At 47.3% G+C, this 20,420-nt stretch overlaps 1 protein-coding gene across 5 annotated transcripts; it reads right to left on the bottom strand.

Moving 5' to 3' along the window:
• Position 1: 1 nt before the first annotated feature.
• ASDURF (ASNSD1 upstream open reading frame) lies at positions 2-19,746 on the bottom strand. 5 transcript variants are annotated; one of them, XM_063936727.1, is made up of 6 exons: positions 19,652-19,746; positions 18,939-19,134; positions 10,365-10,475; positions 8,047-8,100; positions 3,602-3,677; positions 2-90 (listed from the first exon to the last, which is right to left on the bottom strand). In XM_063936727.1, exons 3-6 carry the CDS (start codon positions 10,440-10,442, stop codon positions 20-22), a joined length of 279 nt encoding a protein of 92 aa, XP_063792797.1. In that variant the 5' UTR covers positions 10,443-10,475; positions 18,939-19,134; positions 19,652-19,746; the 3' UTR covers positions 2-19. The 5 variants fall into 5 exon arrangements, with proteins under 5 accessions (XP_063792797.1, XP_063792798.1, XP_063792795.1 ...); XM_063936728.1 differs by lacking the exon at positions 19,652-19,746 and adding an exon at positions 19,510-19,614 and having other exon boundaries at positions 10,365-10,478; XM_063936725.1 differs by lacking the exon at positions 19,652-19,746 and adding an exon at positions 19,510-19,614.
• Between the last annotated feature and the right edge of the window lie 674 nt (positions 19,747-20,420).

Genomic DNA, 20,420 nt, shown 5'->3' with positions numbered 1-20,420 from the left:
TTCACATCCACAAGACGACTTAATTCTCAACTTCAGTTTTTTCAGTGTTCTCGAAAGTCCGATAAGTAGGTTTCATGTCATCCAATGTTTCTGTCAAGAACAAAATATTTGTAAAGTCAGGATATTCCATTAAAGAAGTAAAACTGATAACAGATTGAAAATAAGAAGTACAGAAGTTGTCACAAACTTAAAGAAAAACATATTTTCTTGGCACATGCAACGGCTTCACCCGTAAAGACCACATACAGGTGTTACAGCCGAAACACTTGTACCAGACAGTGAAACGACTTATCATACTAACAGCAAAGAGCTGTTAATTTGAGCTAAAACACCTATTTAAAAGGAGTTATCCATGATTCCAGTTCTCGCCGTCCAGATCATGACTTCACTGCAGATGATCCATTTAATACTCTCACTGTACTCCCATACGGGTGTAGTACGGCTGACCGGCGGTCTCCTGACCGCCGGTCAGCTTACCGACGCCGGGATCCCGGCAGCATACCGACGCCGGGATCCCGGCGGGGAGGGGCGAGCGCAGCAAGCCCCTTGTGGGCTCGCTGCGCTCGCCACGCTACGGGCTCGGTGGCGACCTGCGGTCGCCACGGGTTCTGTTCCCACTCTATGGGCGTCGTGGACACCCACGAGTGGAAATAGTCCCTGTTGATCGGCATGCCGACCATCGGGACAGTGACCCGTCGGGCTGGTGGAGGAGGTCATGTGACTGTCGGTCAGCTGACCGGCGGTCACATGTATACCACCCCTCCCATACAGGTCCCAATCCTTCCCATCCTGGCAGCTAAAACTTCAGAGCACTCGGAGAGAGTGGTGCCCCCTCTTTCAAACCATGTGCTCCCTTAATTGGTCACCAGAAAATACCTATGTGATTAGCAGTCAAAAGCCCCCTATCATTACCAAATCTAGGCATGGGGCTAGGATATCCTCCAACCAGGCTTCAATAATCTGAGTGGCACACTCATTTGAAAGAGGAGAGTCCCCTCATTCAGACCACACGACCCCTTAGTAGTTAGTGTATCTGGTTGTCACACACTATACTGTAAAACGGATTTAGTATGAAATACCTACAATCAAAATCCCGAAAACAATTGACTAACAGTCAAAATCCTGACATGGTCAAAATACAGACATTTAAAATACCGACAAGGTCAAAATAGTGGCATTTAAAATGTAGACAGGAAAAAGTCTACAAGAGTTTTTCATTGATTTTGGTGAGTATGTCAACATAGGTCGACATGGACACCATATAAGAGTACCGCTGCGCTCGCCATGCTTCGGGCATGGTGCTTTGCTGCACTCGGCACACTATTATATTCCCCCTCCAGGTTCATGAAAAACAGATGTCGACTTTGTCTGTATTTTAAATGTCGGTATTTTGACCATGTCGGGATTTTGACCACATCCCCTGTAAAACAAGCTCAGAACTGGAGTGGTTATAATGCTCATATCTCTCCCAGGGATACGGTCAATAGGTCAACAGTCATTAGGTCAACCACTATTGGTCAACATGCATTAGGTCAGTTCAAAAGGTCGACATGAGTTTCACATATTTTTTAAATTTTTTTACTTTTTCATACTTTACGATCCACGTGGACTACAATTGGGAACGGTAACCTGTGGCGAGCGCAGCGGTAGCGGAGCGAGGCACCATGCCCAAAGCATGGCGAGCGAAGCGGGGCATGCGAGGGGACACTGTGCACTACTTGGAGTTCCCTGTCACTTTACAAAGAAAACGACACCAAAAAAAGTAAAAAAAAACCTCATGTCGACCTTTCGACCTAGCACATGTCGACCTAGTGCATGTCGACCAATAGTGGTCGACCTAAGTTGTGTCGACCCAACGACCCATACCCTCTCCCCCATTCTTGCTCCAGTAAATTCAGGGGTCCCCTCAATTTATATGGTAGGTTCTCTGTATTTGAAAATGATGGTCCTTGTTGGGATACCACAGTATTCTTACATTTTATGCATTTCATTCATACCAAGTAAAAAAAAAAAAATCCTATCATTTTTCAAGTACAACACGGATCCAGTACTCCCTTTCTATACATAATAAAATCTTTTAGTCTATCACGGTAAAGGTGCATGCACACTTGTCGAGAAAATGAGCGACGTCGCTCATTTTCACCCTTCCTGAGCGACACTGCTCACTTTCTCGGCAAGTGTGCATGCCGCCACCAACCAGTGATGCACGGCCCCGCGGGTCATTAACGACCCTCGCTGTCGGCCATGCAGGCAGCTCAATTTGGACTGTCATCCAAGAGCTGCCTGCACGGCCCGGCCGCTGCGTGACGTCACTGAGCGATATGGTCGTCATATCTCTCAGTGTGTACGCCTTGCTGCCAACCGCCCCGGCCTGGTAGGAGAAACACTAGGCGACGTCGCTCATAAACAAGAATATTAAATTCATGCCGGATCCTTTCTGACGGAAAGGATCAGACATGTGAGTATTCAATGCCGCGCCAAACCCGACAGGTTTGGCCCATTCCAGACAATGCCAATCCGACTTTTTATTTTTTTAAAGTCTGATTGACATTGTCGGAAACGGGGCTAAAACCTGTCGGGTTTGGCCGCGCTTCTGACAATACACGTGGATCGGCGTCTTAAAGCGCTGATCCGCATGCTTTCCGACAAGTCTGATTTCCAGACTTGTCGGAAAAAAGGGGGCAGCACTGAATAGGTCCGTACCCCTTCGTACCTAAAACAGTCGGAAACTGCCGTCTTTCCGACAAGACGATAGTTTTCGACTTCAATTGAATACCCCCCAAAGCACGTCGCCTAGTGTGTACCCACCTTTAGTTTTGTGATGTAGACCATGCACCATTTTAGTTGCCCTCCTATGTACAGTGTCTATTGTATTATCCTCCTTCTGGAGATATGGCCTCCAGAACTGGCACTGTATTCTAGATGAAGCCGTACCAATGACCTATACAGTGGCATTACTATTTTTCTCTTCCTGCAACTGATACAACCAAGCACCTGACTTTGATGTGAAAGGCAAATTATCCTCTGTAGAGTGCTGCGGAATACATGAGTGTTATTTAGATACATTTGTTTTGGCACCACAAAAAAACATTGGGGTGATATTAGAATTTGGGCAGCCCAAAACAGGCTTAGCAAAGGGTGAGAAATGCTTTTGGTGAAGGGGTTAAGCTATAAACAATGCTCCAACTAGTAGTACTGTAGGAGGGAAAATGTAATAGCTGTAATTAAGAAAGTCATTAAACATTCATAGTACATAGCAGTTAGAAGTCATTTATATTATTGCTAGTACAGGCAGTGCAATGATGGACTTCAGTCTCACAAATGAAATACAATCTACATTGATGTACTTCAACGAACAGTGGAATTGTTTCCAGCACTTGACTGAAAGTAATTGCTGAAGATCTGCATTGTGTTTCCAGTCAGTATTCACTCTTGTAGAGGCTGATGCAGTAAGCCGCAGTTGTGCTCCAATCGCAGGTAGACTGCGTTTATTAGCTAAAAACTGCAGTGGAACCCATATACAATTGCTGTGGGTGCAGAGTGATGCCCGATCTACACCAGCACCATAAATTGTAGAAAAATAAATAAAAATCGTACTCACTTTTGCATTCACTGAGGGTTTTAGATTTGTCTGCGAGGAAGTAAATGTTGCTGTTCCGCTGTTGTTTATATACCCTCTATGATGAAAAAGAAAAGAAGGAGAAACACTTTACTATTGTGGGCCGTATTCAATTATTATTATTTATTACCAGTTATTTATATAGCGCACACATATTCCGCAGCGCTTTACAGAGAATATTTTGCCCATTCACATCAGTCCCTGCCCCAGTGGAGCTTACAATCTATATTTCCTACCACATGTACACACAGACACATTCAATCTAGGGTTAATTTTGTTGGGAGCCAATTAACCTGCCAGTATATTTTTGGGATTGAAGTCAGAACTACCGTTTAGTCGGAAAGACGGCAGTTTACGACTTTTTTAGGTCGAATCATGATTCGACCTATTCAATGGGGAAAACACGTGGATCGGTGGATTAGTCGCGGATCCACGTGTTTTCTCGGAATTGCGGCCAAATTAGACAGGTTTTAGTACCGTTTTCGACAACGTCAGTCCGATTTAAAAAAAAAGTCGGATTGACATTGTCGAAAACAGCCAAAACCTGGCGGATTTGGAATCGAATTGAATACTGAACTGTCGGATCCGACATCAATTGAATACTGCCCTGTGTGTTTAAAGGGTTATCAGACATTATTTTGAAATAAGCATATAAAAACTAGTACTAACCCTCGGGGGGGGTGGGTGGTCTCAGCTAGGCCTAACCACTCCCCCCTAGTGCCCAACACTAATCCCTATACTTACCTTCGGGAGGACTGCTGCCGGTGTTCCGACGCTGACCATCTGAGTGGTGTTGGGATTCCGGCGTCGCCCACATGACCATCAGGATGCCAAATGCTCACAATTTTAAAAACCTTTTCAAAAATCTACCTTGCTATATTAATACCTTCTGAAAGAGTGATATACATAGCGGCAGATTAATAATGAACAAATTAATAATAATTTTATTTATATAGCGCTCTTTTGCAAAATCAAACTCAAGGCGCTTAACAGATTGTAGGAACAAAAAACAATACAGAGTCAATGAACACAATAAAGGGGGTTAGCTTTGCATGAAATACCGACACCAAGGAATCAATACAAAGGGTGCGACGGCCATTTTGCGTAATCAGTTTCAGGGATTCTTCATCCTATAGGATTACATAGGGCAGAACAGGCAATGCCTGGAACTGATGACACACAATGGATAAGGTAATCGTAAAGGATCAGTGAGCCTGGAGAATACCCACTTCGTAAACAATTCCACAGTTGCCCATCCTATCCTTGAAAGTACAATGTGAGGCAGCCTTATAGGGCGCACTACATAGGTTACAGGCCAGTCCATAGAAGTGCATCACGCAGTGGGAGAGTGCAGAGAGAAAGTGCAGTAGAGGTGGGGGGACAGTAGGTGGCAGTATCAGCACAGGGAAAGCAAAAGTATAACTGTATTTAGGCAGAAATAACAGCTAACTCAGTGGTTCCCAAACTTTTTTTGAATCGCGGCGCCCTAGAGTATTAGAATTTTTTTCACGGCGCCCCTAGGCCAAAAGTTTCTAATGAACAAATTTAGAGAGGAATATTACATTAAGTTAATTGTGTTTATATGTCATCCTTAGGTTCAGTTGTATGGTGAGAGACAGGATTTTCTTCTGTTTGTAAATACATTTTATGACTGGAAGCCACCAGTGCTGGTTTTGCCTATTACATTGACATGAAATAATTTTAATTGATCCTGGACCACTAATCCAAGGCACCCCAGCAAGTGTTCCGAGGCACCCCACACAGTTTTAGAACCACTGAGCTAGCTGAATTACTATACTGCAAATGCGGGAAATGGCACAAAGCAGGACATGTACTGTGCAAGAGGGTGTAGGCGAGTCCAGCCATATTAAGGTTTGCAGAGGTCCAAAATTGTAACTGGAGCAAGGGGGTGGGGGTGGGGGGTTGTTTTGGGACACTTTGTCATTGAAGTATACAGGTATATGGTGACTTTTTATATTCCACCATACACCTACAGAACCGTACAACAGTATACACTATGATCTTGTTTTCTTTTCCTTTTATTCTATAACCCAGCCGATATTCTGGCTGCCACAGGGAGGAGCGTGTCGCGGCATCAGGGGGCACGGCGAGGGTGAATGATGTGGCATAGGGGCGGAGACAGGGACGTGACTGCGTCGTGTCCGCACCCCCTGCAATGCAATGCCGAGATTACCGGCATTGAGAGGCAGGGGGAGGGGCCACGATGATGGGATTGCGCGTGAATCACTTCACCCGACATCCCCAGACCGCCCACTTCGGACAGTGACGTGGGGGTTCGCTGGGCAATGCGGGATGGGGAGGTCTGATAAACTGATAATGGAGTCTCCAGTTACATTGTGGTGGAGTAGTCTTTTTCTCTTTCAGGGACCTTTTTATCAAATATTATTTGCGGGATATCCTGCACCTATTTTCAGAGAATACCTACAAATATTAAGTATCACCCCAATGTACCAATGAGAGACTGCAGCAGTATCGCCGAATATCGGCGCAGACCCTCCATTTCTGACAGCAGCTACTGCCCCCAGCTTCTCTGTCAGGTATGTGAAGCATCTTCACATGGAGTTCTAGTAGCTGCTATAGCCTATGGGCTACATCTCACAGTAATTACCGGGGAGGTATCAGCACCACTGGTAAGCTGGTGCGGGGTGACTTAGATGCTGGATTGTAGATGTGGACGTATGTAAAACGCATATATCAGAAAACAGGGCGTGCAAGTCCACCCCTTTCTGGACCAACATAAAAAAGAAAATACAGGGGAACTGACCTCATGAAGACATGGGATTGGGGAAGCAGTGATGAGGAAATTAGGGACATAAGATTCAAGGAGAGTACAAAATAAAAGGAGAGGGGGTGTATGAAAATAAGCAGCCAAAGCTTCATAAAGCTACAGCAAGAATGAGCAAGAAGCCATGTAACGGATGAATAAATGCCATACACAAAGGGGACCTTAATTGTAGGAAACAGAAGTCTGTTAGCCCTGAAGCAGAGAGGTGGTGCCCTAGGGCAACAGTGCAGCAGATGGCCACCCAAAAGCACCAAGATCAGAGTACCAGAGCAGCCAATACTCAGGGCCTCAGAGAGGCCTCTCATTCCAGAGTGCCCGGGCCCGTCCTCTGCAACATTGGAAAATGGCAGGCAGTAAATACACCGTAGTAAGAAGGTAAGTGCAAGCAGAGACTGGCAGTCCCCACATAACATGGCCGGTGATATCCGTCCTGGCTTAGGCACAACAGTCAGATGGGAATCAGCGCTGGTGCACAGACAGCAGTAACACAGGGAGTGAGAGGCTCAGCCTGTGAGGAGGAGGAACAGGATGTGGTGCTGAAGGTGACATGAGGGGTCAGTGTACCACATAACCACGTATAGTGGCTGCTAACATAGGACCTGATTCAGAGTTGGACGCCATCAGCAGCGATGAGAAAATATATTACTGATGCCGGCGGCGTCTGAATGACATCACAGCACACCTGTTTCATTATTCAGAGCTGACTGCGCAATGGGAGGCGGATTCTGGTTTCTACCAAAGGGCAGTCACTGTAATTGTATAACCAGGGATCACAGTAAAGTCTGTCTATGGGGCACCATGATTAGTGGTCTGCCAGGAATAAAGGCATTTGTGTCACAGTCTGTGGGGTGCGGCTAGTGAGACACAGAGGGTGTGAGACATAGAAACGTGGTGCAACCTGCGCTCACAATGTACTGCAGAGACAGAGGATGGTTATCAGGTGCTCTAATATGCAGCTTCATTTCTTCCAGGGAAAGGCCACACATGCAGCCACAGCGTTTATGTGAGCGGTGAACTGTAACACCATGTTCAGCGATTGGCCAGCATTACTTAAATGGCATCAACACTGTGTAATTAGTGATTTAGGGGCTGACTCAGTGGTGGGCGTAGTGTGGACTGGTGCTGCGTCTTCAGTCATAGCGGATCTGAGTGTAACGCGGAAGGTGGCGTCTCAAGTTCACTGGCTGCGTCAGAAGATGAAGTATCGGATCAACAGCATAAACATCGGCCAGCACATCAGACATCTGCTTAACACTAAGGTTACTTGGTTTTTCCGGCAAAACTATGGATGCAGCCATTTGCTTCAGTGCGCCCAGAACAGGACAGACATGCCCTCAATTTCTGCATCACCCCCATTGCCGCCCCGTAAATGCCAGCAGCATGTCAATCATGCTGCAGCTTATGGAACACAGGGACAGATATCACAGCTGTATGGAGGCGCATACACACAGTCTCTGACGCTCGTGCAGTCCTCCAGCCATCGGCAAACAGCAAAAACATCAAAACACCTGAGTCAGCCATTAGCGCACTGTGATTACAGGCAACGGGTACAAAGCCACTGAATGAACAAACGTGACAAACACGTGAAAAAAGAAACACTAATATGATGTTAATCACTTACCCGATCGTTCTTTAAGTTGGATAGTTCGTCAAGTAGTACTGTCTGTTCTCTATACTGAAATAAAGAAAGATTCATTGGAAGCGTCCTCATCTTGTGTCTTCATGTGCGCACAAGTTACATACTTCCAAGCAATACTCGATCATCATGGTTTATTGGTATAGCCATGCCCGACACAGTTGTACATACATGACAGCAGGAACACGGTACACAGCAGAATTATAAATGTATAGTATCAAGTAACAGAGCAAACTGCAGAGCACATAGGCAAAACTCTGCTTGGGACACAACAGGAAAACCGAGGACTATAGAGTGGACACAAATGACACTGTACATACGATAGTGGACCCTGCACTTGTGTATTATCTAGAGGGTGGGTTAGTAATAGGACATTAAGCTTTGTGGCCAAAGCGTGCAGTAGTGGAGGTGGCAGGAGGGTGCAGAGAGTGCGATGACGCTAGTGTAGGCTGAGGTGGCGCTAGTGTAGGCTGCGGTGGCGCTAGTGTAGGCTGCGGTGGCGGCAGTGTAGGCTGCGGTGGCGGCAGTGTAGGCTGCGGTGGCGGCAGTGTAGGCTGCGGTGGCGGCAGTGTAGGCTGCGGTGGCGGCAGTGTAGGCTGCGGTGGCGGCAGTGTAGGCTGCGGTGGCGGCAGTGTAGGCTGCGGTGGCGGCAGTGTAGGCTGCGGTGGCGGCAGTGTAGGCTGCGGTGGCGGCAGTGTAGGCTGCGGTGGCGGCAGTGTAGGCTGCGGTGGCGGCAGTGTAGGCTGCGGTGGCGGCAGTGTAGGCTGCGGTGGCGGCAGTGTACGTTGAGGTGGCAGCAGTGTAGGCTGCGGTGAGTAAGACTCTTGGGCAAAGAGGTAGAGGAAGAAGGAGAACAGCAAGGGTGATGTAGGATAAGAGGCAGGATAGGAAGATGGGGCAGTGTGGAGAGGCATGGACAGCACTCAGTGTAGTACCGGTAGAGGTAAGTGTTAATAATTAATATACTGTAAAATGAGATCAGAGGGGGGATAAGAGGAACTGACAGACGAGTGTTACATCTGTTCTCCCGTAGGTACAATGTCCGCCTCCTCTGTACCTTCTGTATCATTTTACATTATGTAATATAAAGCTTAATACTTGTAACAAATGCACTAACTACACCTTTATACTAGCTATACAGCCAGTACACCCTGATTATGTATAGGTAATAAACACTGTATCAGGGACTTGAGTCTATGACTTGTGTCAAGATTTAGGGGCCTATTTATCAAGGTGTTGTTTCTGAAAATGATGCTAAAACTAGTTTCTGCATAAATGTATGTATCACCGCTATGTACTAATAGCCTACTGCAGGATTGTCACCGAGAACTCCTGCAAAAAGCAAACTATCGGTACACATCCTAGTACCCATTATCATCAATAGGGACTACGATCTGACCGCTATGTACTAAATTCTGAGAAGCAGATGCTGTAACTGCTTTGTGCCTATGAAGGCATTCTCATAGGAGAGGGATCTTCCTGTCCCTTCCCCACAGCATGCGTGTGGTGTCAGATTCCCCGGAGGAGTCAGGTATGATGGGGGTGTAACTCGCAGGGTCAGTAATTATTGCTAACGCTGCCCCTGCGTGTTATCTATAGTACATAGCGGGAAACTTTCATCCAAACATATCCATTGCAATACAGACTGTTAATAATCGCGGCAGGGCAGCAATCATGAATACATAGGCTCCTTATACACACAAACGTGCCATAGGGAATAAAGACAGGTATCCCCTCACTCATAAGGGAGGTAAAGTGGTACAACGCTGGCCTTTATATACTCTGTACAGCATGTTAGTTAGGGGGGGGGGGGGAATAGGCCAGCATGCATCTTGATGTGCACAACACAGATCATCTTAACTTAAGGGGCCCAGATATCAGCAGAGTATCGGGAAAATTCTCCGTTCTCCGATGCTTGAGTCGGGGAAATCCAACATGTTGGAAATCCTTGAATCGCCAATTCTGGCCAAAAAATGATCAGGAATGGACAGTCTGGGATATGTAACAAGATGGATTTTGCCGATTCCCCAGCGGATCAGAGATCATTCGATATCCACCTATTGGCACATCAGATCGGCAGAACTGGGAATCGATGCTCAGATGTATGGCCCGCATTACACGTGCACAATGATCCTGTTTTGCACAGCAGTTTGTAAATGATCTCCAGGTATATACGTAAACCCGGAGAAATAATTAGCTTGCAGGCAGCTTACACCTCTGTGTGGTCTGTCTGGATAGCAATGATTTATAATTTGTCATTCTCCGTAATCATTGGGCAGGGTATGAATGATGATTAGTCTTACCTGAGCAGAAAACTCTTCTCTCTGTCTGTCTGTCCAGCTGCTGCAGTCCTCTGTACCTCCGGTGATAGATCCTGACATGATCACAGCATATAGGAAACGCAGCAGCCAATCCTGCTTACAAGTAGAAATTAAACAAGGTGATAATTGATTAGTTAAGGACTAACTCCATCCAATTAGAAGAAGCTGGAGGACAGCACAGTCGGAGGGACAGGCATGTACCCAGCCAGCTCCAGCCTCTCCAGTTATGAGCATTGTCACTGTCCAAAACACTTCCGGGCTCTTATGACAATTTTCTAAAACCCCTTATGATTGACAGCTTAGAAAACGATGTCCAACATTCCTGACAGACATGCGGACCACATGCCAAACACCCGGCTGACTAGTTGTGTTATAGTAAGTGACTAGAGCCTGATGACAATGTGCTTGTTTCCTCCTTCCGTTTCTGCTGCACTTCGTGTCCTGTCTGGCACTTACAGGTCCCAAACACATAGCGTGCTTCTATTTGTATTAATGTGGCATAATATACGTCTCACACCCATTTATGTGAGTAATACGGTATTACACAGTGTTAGCGCTATTTTATTTATCTGTGTTTTTCAGCATACTATTATTGTGAATAAGTAAGGAGATTTTTCTTAAATGAACCAGCTTAGGCAGTAAAGACCTGCTACTATTGGATCAAAGAAAATATGAATATGCTATGGTGTTAGACTGCCATTGATAAAATATATATATATGTGTACGGGATCCCGGCGGTTAGAATACAGACACCGGGATCCGGACCACCACCATGGGGGCGAGCACAACGAAGCCCCTTGCAGGCTCGCTGCACTTACAACACTACGGGCTTGGTGGCTCGCTGCGCTCGCCACAGGTTCTATTCCCACTCCATAAGTGTTGTGGAGACCCAGGAGTAGAAATAGCTGTGCTGGCATTCTGGGGTGTGGGGGGGGGGGGGGGGGTGTGTGTGTGTGTGTGTGTGTGTGTGTGTGTGTGTGTGTGTGTGTGTGTGTGTGTGTGTGTGTGTGTGTGTGTGTGTGTGTGTACTATATAGAATCGAAAATCCACAGTTTACGAGCAAAGATCGTGACATTTTACATACAAGCTTATTAAAACACGGCGGAAGCAACTAACACAATTAGAAATTCCTAGCACCCCTAGGGGGGAGACAGCAGTACAGAGTATATCAGGAGACAGCTCCGGAATTGATGGAGCAATGTACTCATAAATTGGTACACACATGCCTTACACTCAAACTCTGTGGGGGGAAGACACCCCTAGCACCCCTAGGGGTGGGCCAGCAGCACAGAGTATGTCAGCAGACAGCATAACTGTGGAATGCCTGGAGCAATTTACACCACACTTGCTACACATATGACTTAAGGCTGGTATACACGGGAGAGATGTGTGCTGAGCGAACCGCTCAGCGGACATCTCTCCCGCCGCTCAGCACAGCGCGATGTGTGCTGAGCGATGCGGGGGAGGACGGAGAGGCACTCATTTCACCCAGCGGGTGAAATGAGCGACTTGCTAGATTGGCCTGCATGCAGGCCAATCTAGCACCAGCGATAGCGATGCGCAGCCCTATCGCTGTGGGGGGTACACACGAGTGATCTGTGCTTAAAATCTAAGCAATCTAGTCAGATTGCTTAGATTTTAAGCATGGATCTCTCCGTGAGTCAGGGCCGGATCTAGGGGGGGGGGGGGCGAAGGGGGCGACCGCCACCCCCTAACACAGTCATAGCCACGCCCACTTTTGAGCAGAAGAGAACTCTCCTGGAAGAGCCTGAGGCAGAACGATGTGCTGCAGCTTATACCACAGCAGCACAGAGGAGCCAGGAGAGCAAGGGTTACAGAGCATTTGCCCCTCACTTGCTGGTGTGTGGGTACTAGGGCTAATAAATAAGAATTTACTCACCGGTAATTCTATTTCTCGTAGTCCGTAGTGGATGCTGGGAACTCCGTAAGGACCTTGGGGAATAGCGGGCTCCGAAGGAGGCTGGGCACTCTAGAAAGATCTTAGACTACCTGGTGTGCACTGGCTCCTCCCACTATGACCCTCCTCCAAGCCTCAGTTAGGTACTGTGCCCGGACGAGCGTACACAATAAGGAAGGATTTTGAATCCCGGGTAAGACTCATACCAGCCACACCAATCACACCGTACAACTCGTGATATGAAACACAGTTAACAGTATGAAACAATAGAGCCTCTCAACAGATGGCTCAACAATAACCCGATTTAGTTAACAATAACTATGTACAAGTAATGCAGATAAACCGCACTTGGGATGGGCGCCCAGCATCCACTACGGACTACGAGAAATAGAATTACCGGTGAGTAAATTCTTATTTTCTCGAACGTCCTAGTGGATGCTGGGAACTCCGTAAGGACCATGGGGATTATACCAAAGCTCCCAAACGGGCGGGAGAGTGCGGATGACTCTGCAGCACCGAATGAGAGAACTCCAGGTCCTCCTCAGCCAGGGTATCAAATTTGTAGAATTTTGCAAACGTGTTTGCCCCTGACCAAGTAGCTGCTCGGCAAAGTTGTAAAGCCGAGACCCCTCGGGCAGCCGCCCAAGATGAGCCCACCTTCCTTGTGGAATGGGCATTGACAGATTTTGGCTGTGGCAGGCCTGCCACAGTATGTGCAAGCTGAATTGTACTACAAATCCAACGAGCAATAGTCTGCTTAGAAGCAAGAGCACCCAGCTTGTTGGGTGCATATAGGATAAACAGTGAGTCAGATTTTCTGACTCCAGCCGTCCTGGAAACATATATTTTCAGGGCCCTGACAACGTCTAGCAACTTGGAGTCCTCCAAATCCTTAGTAGCCACAGGCACCACAATAGGCTGGTTCAGGTGAAACGCTGACACCACCTTAGGGAGAAACTGGGGACGAGTCCTCAATTCTGCCCTATCCATATGGAAAATCAAATAAGGGCTTTTACAAGACAAAGCCGCCAATTCTGATACTCGCCTGGCAGAAGCCAAGGCCAATAACATAACCACCTTCCATGTGAGATATTTCAGATCCACGGTTTTTAGTGGTTCAAACCAAAGTGATTTTAAGAAAACTCAACACCACGTTGAGATCCCAAGGTGCCACAGGAGGCACAAACGGGGGCTGACTATGCAGCACGCCTTTTAGAAATGTCTGAACTTCAGGTACTGAAGCTAGTTCTTTTTTGAAAGAAAATCGACAGAGCCGAGATCTGTACCTTAATGGAACCCAATTTAAGGCCCATAGTAACTCCTGCTTGCAGGAAATGCAGAAATCGACCTAGTTGAAATTCCTCTGTTGGGGCCCTTTCGGCCTCACACCATGCAACATATTTTCGCCATATGCGGTGATAATGAGTTGCTGTAACCTCTTTCCTGGCTTTAGTAAGCGTAGGAATTACTTCCTCCGGAATACCCTTTTCCTTCAGGATCCGGCGTTCAACCGCCATGCCGTCAAACGCAGCCGCGGTAAGTCTTGGAACAGACAGGGCCCCTGCTGCCGCAGGTCCTGACTGAGTGGCAGAGGCCATTGGTCCTCTGATATAAATTCTTGAAGTTCTGGGTACCAAGCTCTTCTTGGCCATCCACGAGTATCGTTCTTACTCCTCGCCTTCTTATTATTCTCAGTACCTTTGGTATGAGAGGCAGAGGGGAGAACACCTAAACCGACTGGTACACCCACGGTGTTACCAGAGCGTCCATAGCTATCGCCTGAGGGTCCCTTGACCTGGAGCAATATCTTTTATAGCTTTTTGTTAAGGCGGGACGCCATCATGTCCACCTGTGGCCTTTCCCAATGGTGTACAATCCTATTGGAAGACTTCTGGAGGAAGTCCCCATTCTCCCGGGTGGAGGTCGTGTCTGTTGAGAAGATCTGCTTCCCAGTTGTCCACTCCGGGAATGAACACTGCTGACAGTGCTAACACATGATTTTCCGCCTATCGGAGAATCCTTGTGGCTTCTGCCATCGCCATCCTGCTTTTTGTGCCGCCCTGTTGATTACATGGGCGACTGCCGTGATGTTGTCTGATTGGATCAGTACCGGCTGGTTTTGAAGCAGAGGCCTTGCTGGCCTCAGGGCATTGTAAATGGCCCTCAGATCCAGAATATTTATGTGTAGGGAAATAACCTGACTTGACCAAAGTCCCTGGAAGTTTCTTCCCTATGCGACTGCCCCCCAGCCTCAAAGGCTGGAATCCATGGTCACTAGGACCTAGTCCTGTATGCCGAACCTGCGGCCCTCTTGAAGATGGGCACTCTGCAGCCACCACAGTAGAGATACCCTGGTCCTTGGAGACAGGGTTATCAGCCTATGCATCGGAAGATGCGATCCGGACCACTTGTCCAACAGGTCCCTCTGAAAAGTTCTTGTATGGAACCTGCCTAATGGGATTGCTTCGTAAGAAGCTACCATTTTTCCCAGGACTCGCGTGCAATGATGCACCGCTACCTATTTTGGTTTCAGGAGGTCTCTGACTAGAGATGACAACTCCTTGGCTTTCTCCTCCGGGAGAAACACTATTTCTGGTTTATGTCCAGAACCATCCCCAGGAACAGTAGACGTGTCATAGGAACCAGCTGTGACTTTGGACTGTTTAGAATCCACCTATGCTGTTGTAGCACTTTTCAAAATAGTGCTACCCCGACTACCAACTGCTCCTTGGACCTCGCCCTTATAACGAGATTGTCCAATTACAACTCCCTTTTTTTTTGAAGGAGTATCATCATTTCGGCCATTACCTTGATAAAACACCCTCGGTGCCATGTACAGTCCAAACGGCAGTGTCTGGACTTGGTAATGGTAATCCTGTACCACAAATCTGAGGTACTCCTGGCGAGGATGGTAAATGGGGACATGCAGGTAAGCATCCTTGATGTCCCGGGATACCATGTAATCCCCCTCGTCCAGGCTTGCAATAACCGCCCTGAGCGATTCCATCTTGAACTTGAATTTTTTTATGTTCAAGGATTTTAAATATAAAATGGGTCACACCGAACCATGCGGTTTCGGTACCCCAACCCGTGTGGAATAGTAACCCCGTCCTTGTTGAAGTAGGGGCACCTTGAGTATTACCTGCTGGGAATACCGCTTATTAATTGCCTCTAGCACAGCCTCCCTGCTTGAGGGAGTTGTCAGCAAGGCATATTTTAGGAAACGGCTGGGGGGAGACATCTCTAATTCCAGCTTGTACCCCTGAAATACTACTTGGAAGAAACAGGGATCCACCTGTGAGCGAGCCCCACTAATTGCTGAAATTTTTGAGGCGGCCCCCCACCGTACCTGGCTACACCTGTGGAGCACCCGCGTCATGGTGTGTACTCACAGGAGGCGGGGGAAGAATCTTGATTCTGGGAACAGGCTGACTGGTGCAGCTTTTTCCCTCTACCCTTGTCTCTGTACAGAAAGGAAGCGCCATTTGACCCGCTTGCTTTTCTGAAGCCGAAAGGACTGTACCTTTTTCTGTGAGGAAACCTGAGGTAAAATTATTTCTTCCCAGCAGTTGCCGTGGATACGAGGTCCCAGAGACCATCCCCAAATAATTCCTCACTCTTATAAGGCTCTCTATGCGCTTTTTAAGTCAGCATCACCTGTCCAGTGACAGGTCTCTAATACCCTACTGACAGAATGGACATTACATTTATTTTGGATGCCAGCCGGCAAAATATCCCTCTGTGCATCCCCCATATATAAGACAACGTCTTTAATATGTTTTTATGTTTGCCCACTATTATCCCTGTTTGACAGGGTCACCAACCACGCTGCAGCAGCACTATCTGCAGGTCTCAGTCTAGTACCTGAGTGTGTAAATACAGACTTCAGGATAGCCTCCTGTTTTTTTTTATCAACAGGTACCTATTAAAGTGGCCGTATCCTAAGAGGGCAGTGCCACCTTTTTTGACAAACGTGTGAGCGCCTTATCCACCCTAGGGGATATCTCCCAGCGTAACTTATCCTCCTGGCGGGAAAGGGTACGCCATCAGTAACTTTTTATAAATTACCAGTTTCTTAACGGGGGAACCCACGCTTTTCACACACTTCATTTATTCATCTGATGGGGGAACAAAACACTGCCTGTTTTTTCTCCCCAAACCTAAAACCCATTTATAGAGGTTAAAGTCAGAAATGTATAACACATTTTTTATTGCCGGGATCAAGTCACGGATTGGATTGTGTTCACCATATAAGCCTCCTCATTCAACATGTCGACACAGCCGTACCGACACACCGCAGAAACACAGGGAATGCTCTAAACGAGGACAGGACCCACAAAAGCCCTTTGGGGGGACAGAGTGAGAGTATGCCAGCACACACCAGAGCGCTATATACTGCAGGGACTAACTGAGTTATGTCCCCTATAGCTTTATATCTATATATATATATATATAATGTATACTGCGCCTAAATTTAGTGCCCCCTCTCTCTTTTTTTAACCCTTGTAGACTGCAGGGGAGAGCCAGGGAGCTTCCCTCCAACGGAGCTGTGAGGGAAAATGGCGCCAGTGTGCTGAGGAGATAGGCTCCGCCCCTTTTTCGCGGCCTATTCTCCCGTTTTTTTATGGACTTCTGGCAGGGGTATTTACCTCATATATAGCCCCTGGGGCTATATATTGAGGTATTTTTGCCAGCCAAGGTGTTTTTATTGCTGCCTCAGGGCGCCCCCCCCCAGCGCCCTGCACCCTCAGTGACCGGAGTATGAAGTGTGTGAGAGGAGCAATGGCGCACAGCTGCAGTGCTGTGCGCTACCTTGGTGAAGACTGAGTCTTCATGCCGCCGATTTTCCGGACCATCTTCTTGCTTCTGGCTCTGTAAGGGGGACGGCGGCGCGGCTCCGGGACCGAACATCAAGGCTGGGCCTGCGGTCGATCCCTCTGGAGCTAATGGTGTCCAGTAGCCTAAGAAGCCCAATCCGGCTGCAAGCAGGCGAGTTCGCTTCTTCTCCCCTTAGTCCCTCGCTGCAGTGAGCCTGTTGCCAGCAGGTCTCACTGAAAAGAACAAATTCTAAGACTATAACTTTCTAAGAGCTCAGGAGAGCCCCTAGTGTGCATCCAACCTCGGCCGGGCACGAAATCTAACTGAGGCTTGGAGGAGGGTCATAGTGGGAGGAGCCAGTGCACACCAGGTAGTCTAAGATCTTTCTAGAGTGCCAAGCCTCCTTCGGAGCCCGCTATTCCCCATGGTCCTTACGGAGTTCCCAGCATCCACTAGGACGTTAGAGAAATTACAAATACCCTATAGCACAGTCACATGTACATAGAACAATAACAAAGCTCTATCTCAGTCTCACTCAAAAAGTTCAGTCAGAATTGAGAGAGGAGGAGTTAGGATTGCAGATGGGAGGAGTTGGGACTGTAGAGGGAGGAGTCAAGATTAAACAGTAAACCGCCCCCCTAAAGAAAAGTCTAGATCCGTCCCTGCCGTGAGTTCCCCCCTTTACACTCTGGGAACAAACACTGTGAGGGTAACACACCTCTAGCACCCCTAGGGGTGGGACAGGAGCAGACTACATCAGGACATGCATGATATGTCAGTGATGACAGGGCTGCATGTGACAGGGGCAGTGACATGATGTGAGGAGGGGAAAACAGGTAGCACAATCCCACACACACACAGAGTTATATAGTGGAAGTAGCACGGTCCCCCAGCAGCACAGAGTATATCAGGAGATACATAATGTGCTGCATTATATAAGAAACTGTAAAAAAAAAAAAACACGATAATTTCCCTGGGGCAATGACATGATGTGAGGAGGGGAATGGAGGCAGCAGGAAGCCACAGACTGAGTTGTATTGTGGGAAGAGCAGGGTCCCTTGGGGGACCAAAAAGGGGTCCGGCCACTACACAAAGTGGGACAGGGAAGCAAGATATGCCTATATACTAGATCTCCAACCAACGTAAATAAACGAACAACTATAATTCTAATTAACCATCCTCATCCCGAAGCAAAGCACGGGTATTCAGCTATCTACAATGTTATTTATACTGTTTGTTTAATATTTACATATTTTTTTTTGTAAACAGACAGACATTCTTAAAATCCCGGACAACGCCTTTACATTTTGACTGTATGGATCTTTAACATTTTTTTCAAGTCGAAACACTGCGACTGAAATGGGAGTACCGGTTCTTTTTTCTTGCAGGAAAAAGTTAATGTTATTTACTAAGGAAGGAAGGAAGGAAGGAAGGAGGGAGGGAGGGAGGGAAGGAAGGAGGGAGGGAGGGAGGGAGGGAGGGAAGGAGGGAGGGAAGGAGGGAGGGAAGGAGGGAGGGAGGGAAGGAGGGAGGGAAGGAGGGAGGGAGGGAAGGAGGGATGGGATGGGTGGACGGAACACTTTACGTTTAAACCGGAACACTCATGGATTACACAGGTTCTGTAGCTGATTAAAACCAGCTGAAATGCAGACTTGAAGAATCAGCCAGCCACAGATCCTGTGTAATTCATTAGTGTAGTGATAGTTTGATACTGTATGTATGACAGATAGAAAATATATATATAAACTACACTCCAGGTCCACAAAGGGTTTTGAAGCAGGCGTTCTTCTTTAGGATACCAATAAATAAAGGCCACTTACTCACTTTAAGTAGATCCCGACAGCACGCAGAGTCCCACACACACCAGGAAGATAGCACCCATGTGACCAGAGTGATGTGACACACATCCTGGAGGCGTGACCTGCGTGTCCATGGAGACCAGCCGGCCTGCGTTCCACAGGACAGGAAACACCTGCGTGCCAGCAGTGAGTCGGGTCTGTGTATGCAGACGCTACCCTGTGTATGGAAATTAAAGAGAACAGTGAATACCACATTGCTAGAACAAAATAAATCCATGATTAAAGGGAAACACCGTGTGAAAGAAAAAAGAAAATAAGCATAAATGTATATTAAATAACCCAATATGAAACCAGATGATTAGAACAATACAAAAAAAAAAGACAAAGGCAATATGCAAAACTAAAGCCTCAAAAAAAATAAAAAAGGTGATTAAACAAGTTGTTGGCACTTATCACCACCACTGCAAATCTCTGTGGGCCTGATTCAGAGGTAATGCTAATGACTCAGATCCGCAGCTCATGTCCAAAAGCAGGAACATCGGTTGCACATCGCTGCACTATCGAACCTCTGAGAAACCATATGTTTTCTAACCTTAGACCCCGGTATCTTCAGCTGGTTACGAATTTGCAATGGCTATGACATACGCTGAAAATGGTTCCGACACTCCTACATTTTATGAGCTACACTGCCCTCGTTACCTCCCCCAAACGCCGACTACATGTTAGTCACTTACATCTTCACTGCATCAGCCATCGCTAATCAATTGCAGCGTGATGTGCATTATGGCTTAGGCACATGCACAGTAGCATACCTCCCAAAGGGGGAGTGGCTTCGCGGGGGGACCGCATGCGCACAGCGTCTATTCACTGCTGCTCTGCTTAGCAGGGCAGCGATGACAGGAGCCTCCCAACTGCCCCGCCACCACCACGGGACACTGCGGCCCGCGGGTGGGACAGCGGGACAGTCCCAAAAACACGGGACTGTCCCGCGAAAATCGGGACAGTTGGGAGGTATGCAGTAGCAAAACACCAATATCACGTGGACCCCTGAAATCAGGCCCTTTGTAACCAGCAAATGGAAGTATGAGGTTCTTGTTCATATTTTGATCAAATCACTTAAGCCGGTCTAAAAGTCAAACGGCCATCACTAGGCTATTGTGAGAAGTGGTGGGGGTGGGGCCTTCTTGTGTGGGCATGGCCAGTATAGTAACCGCATACGGGCCTCCTCCTCTATTAAACGCCCCTGGTGCAGAGCCAGTATTATGCCAATCACTGTAACTTCATGTCTAAACAATGTAAACTCGGCTTAAACACAACAGATCCATGCTCCCTGACATACAGATGTGGCCACATACTCCTTTCCCCATTTAAGCCATATGGCCAATTTACTCATGAGTGGAATCTGCTGGTTAGCCGCACCTTGTGATATGCTACTTTATACAAATTGTTTTGCAGCAAAAAAAAAAAAAAAGAAATACGCAAGCAGCATTTCTTATACGTCCT

Source organism: Pseudophryne corroboree, chromosome 8 (assembly GCF_028390025.1).
Source record: "Pseudophryne corroboree isolate aPseCor3 chromosome 8, aPseCor3.hap2, whole genome shotgun sequence".
Classification (NCBI taxonomy): Eukaryota; Metazoa; Chordata; class Amphibia; order Anura; family Myobatrachidae; genus Pseudophryne; species Pseudophryne corroboree.
The sequence above is the reverse complement of the archived record's forward strand: the minus strand, read 5'-3'. Positions and strand labels throughout refer to the sequence as shown.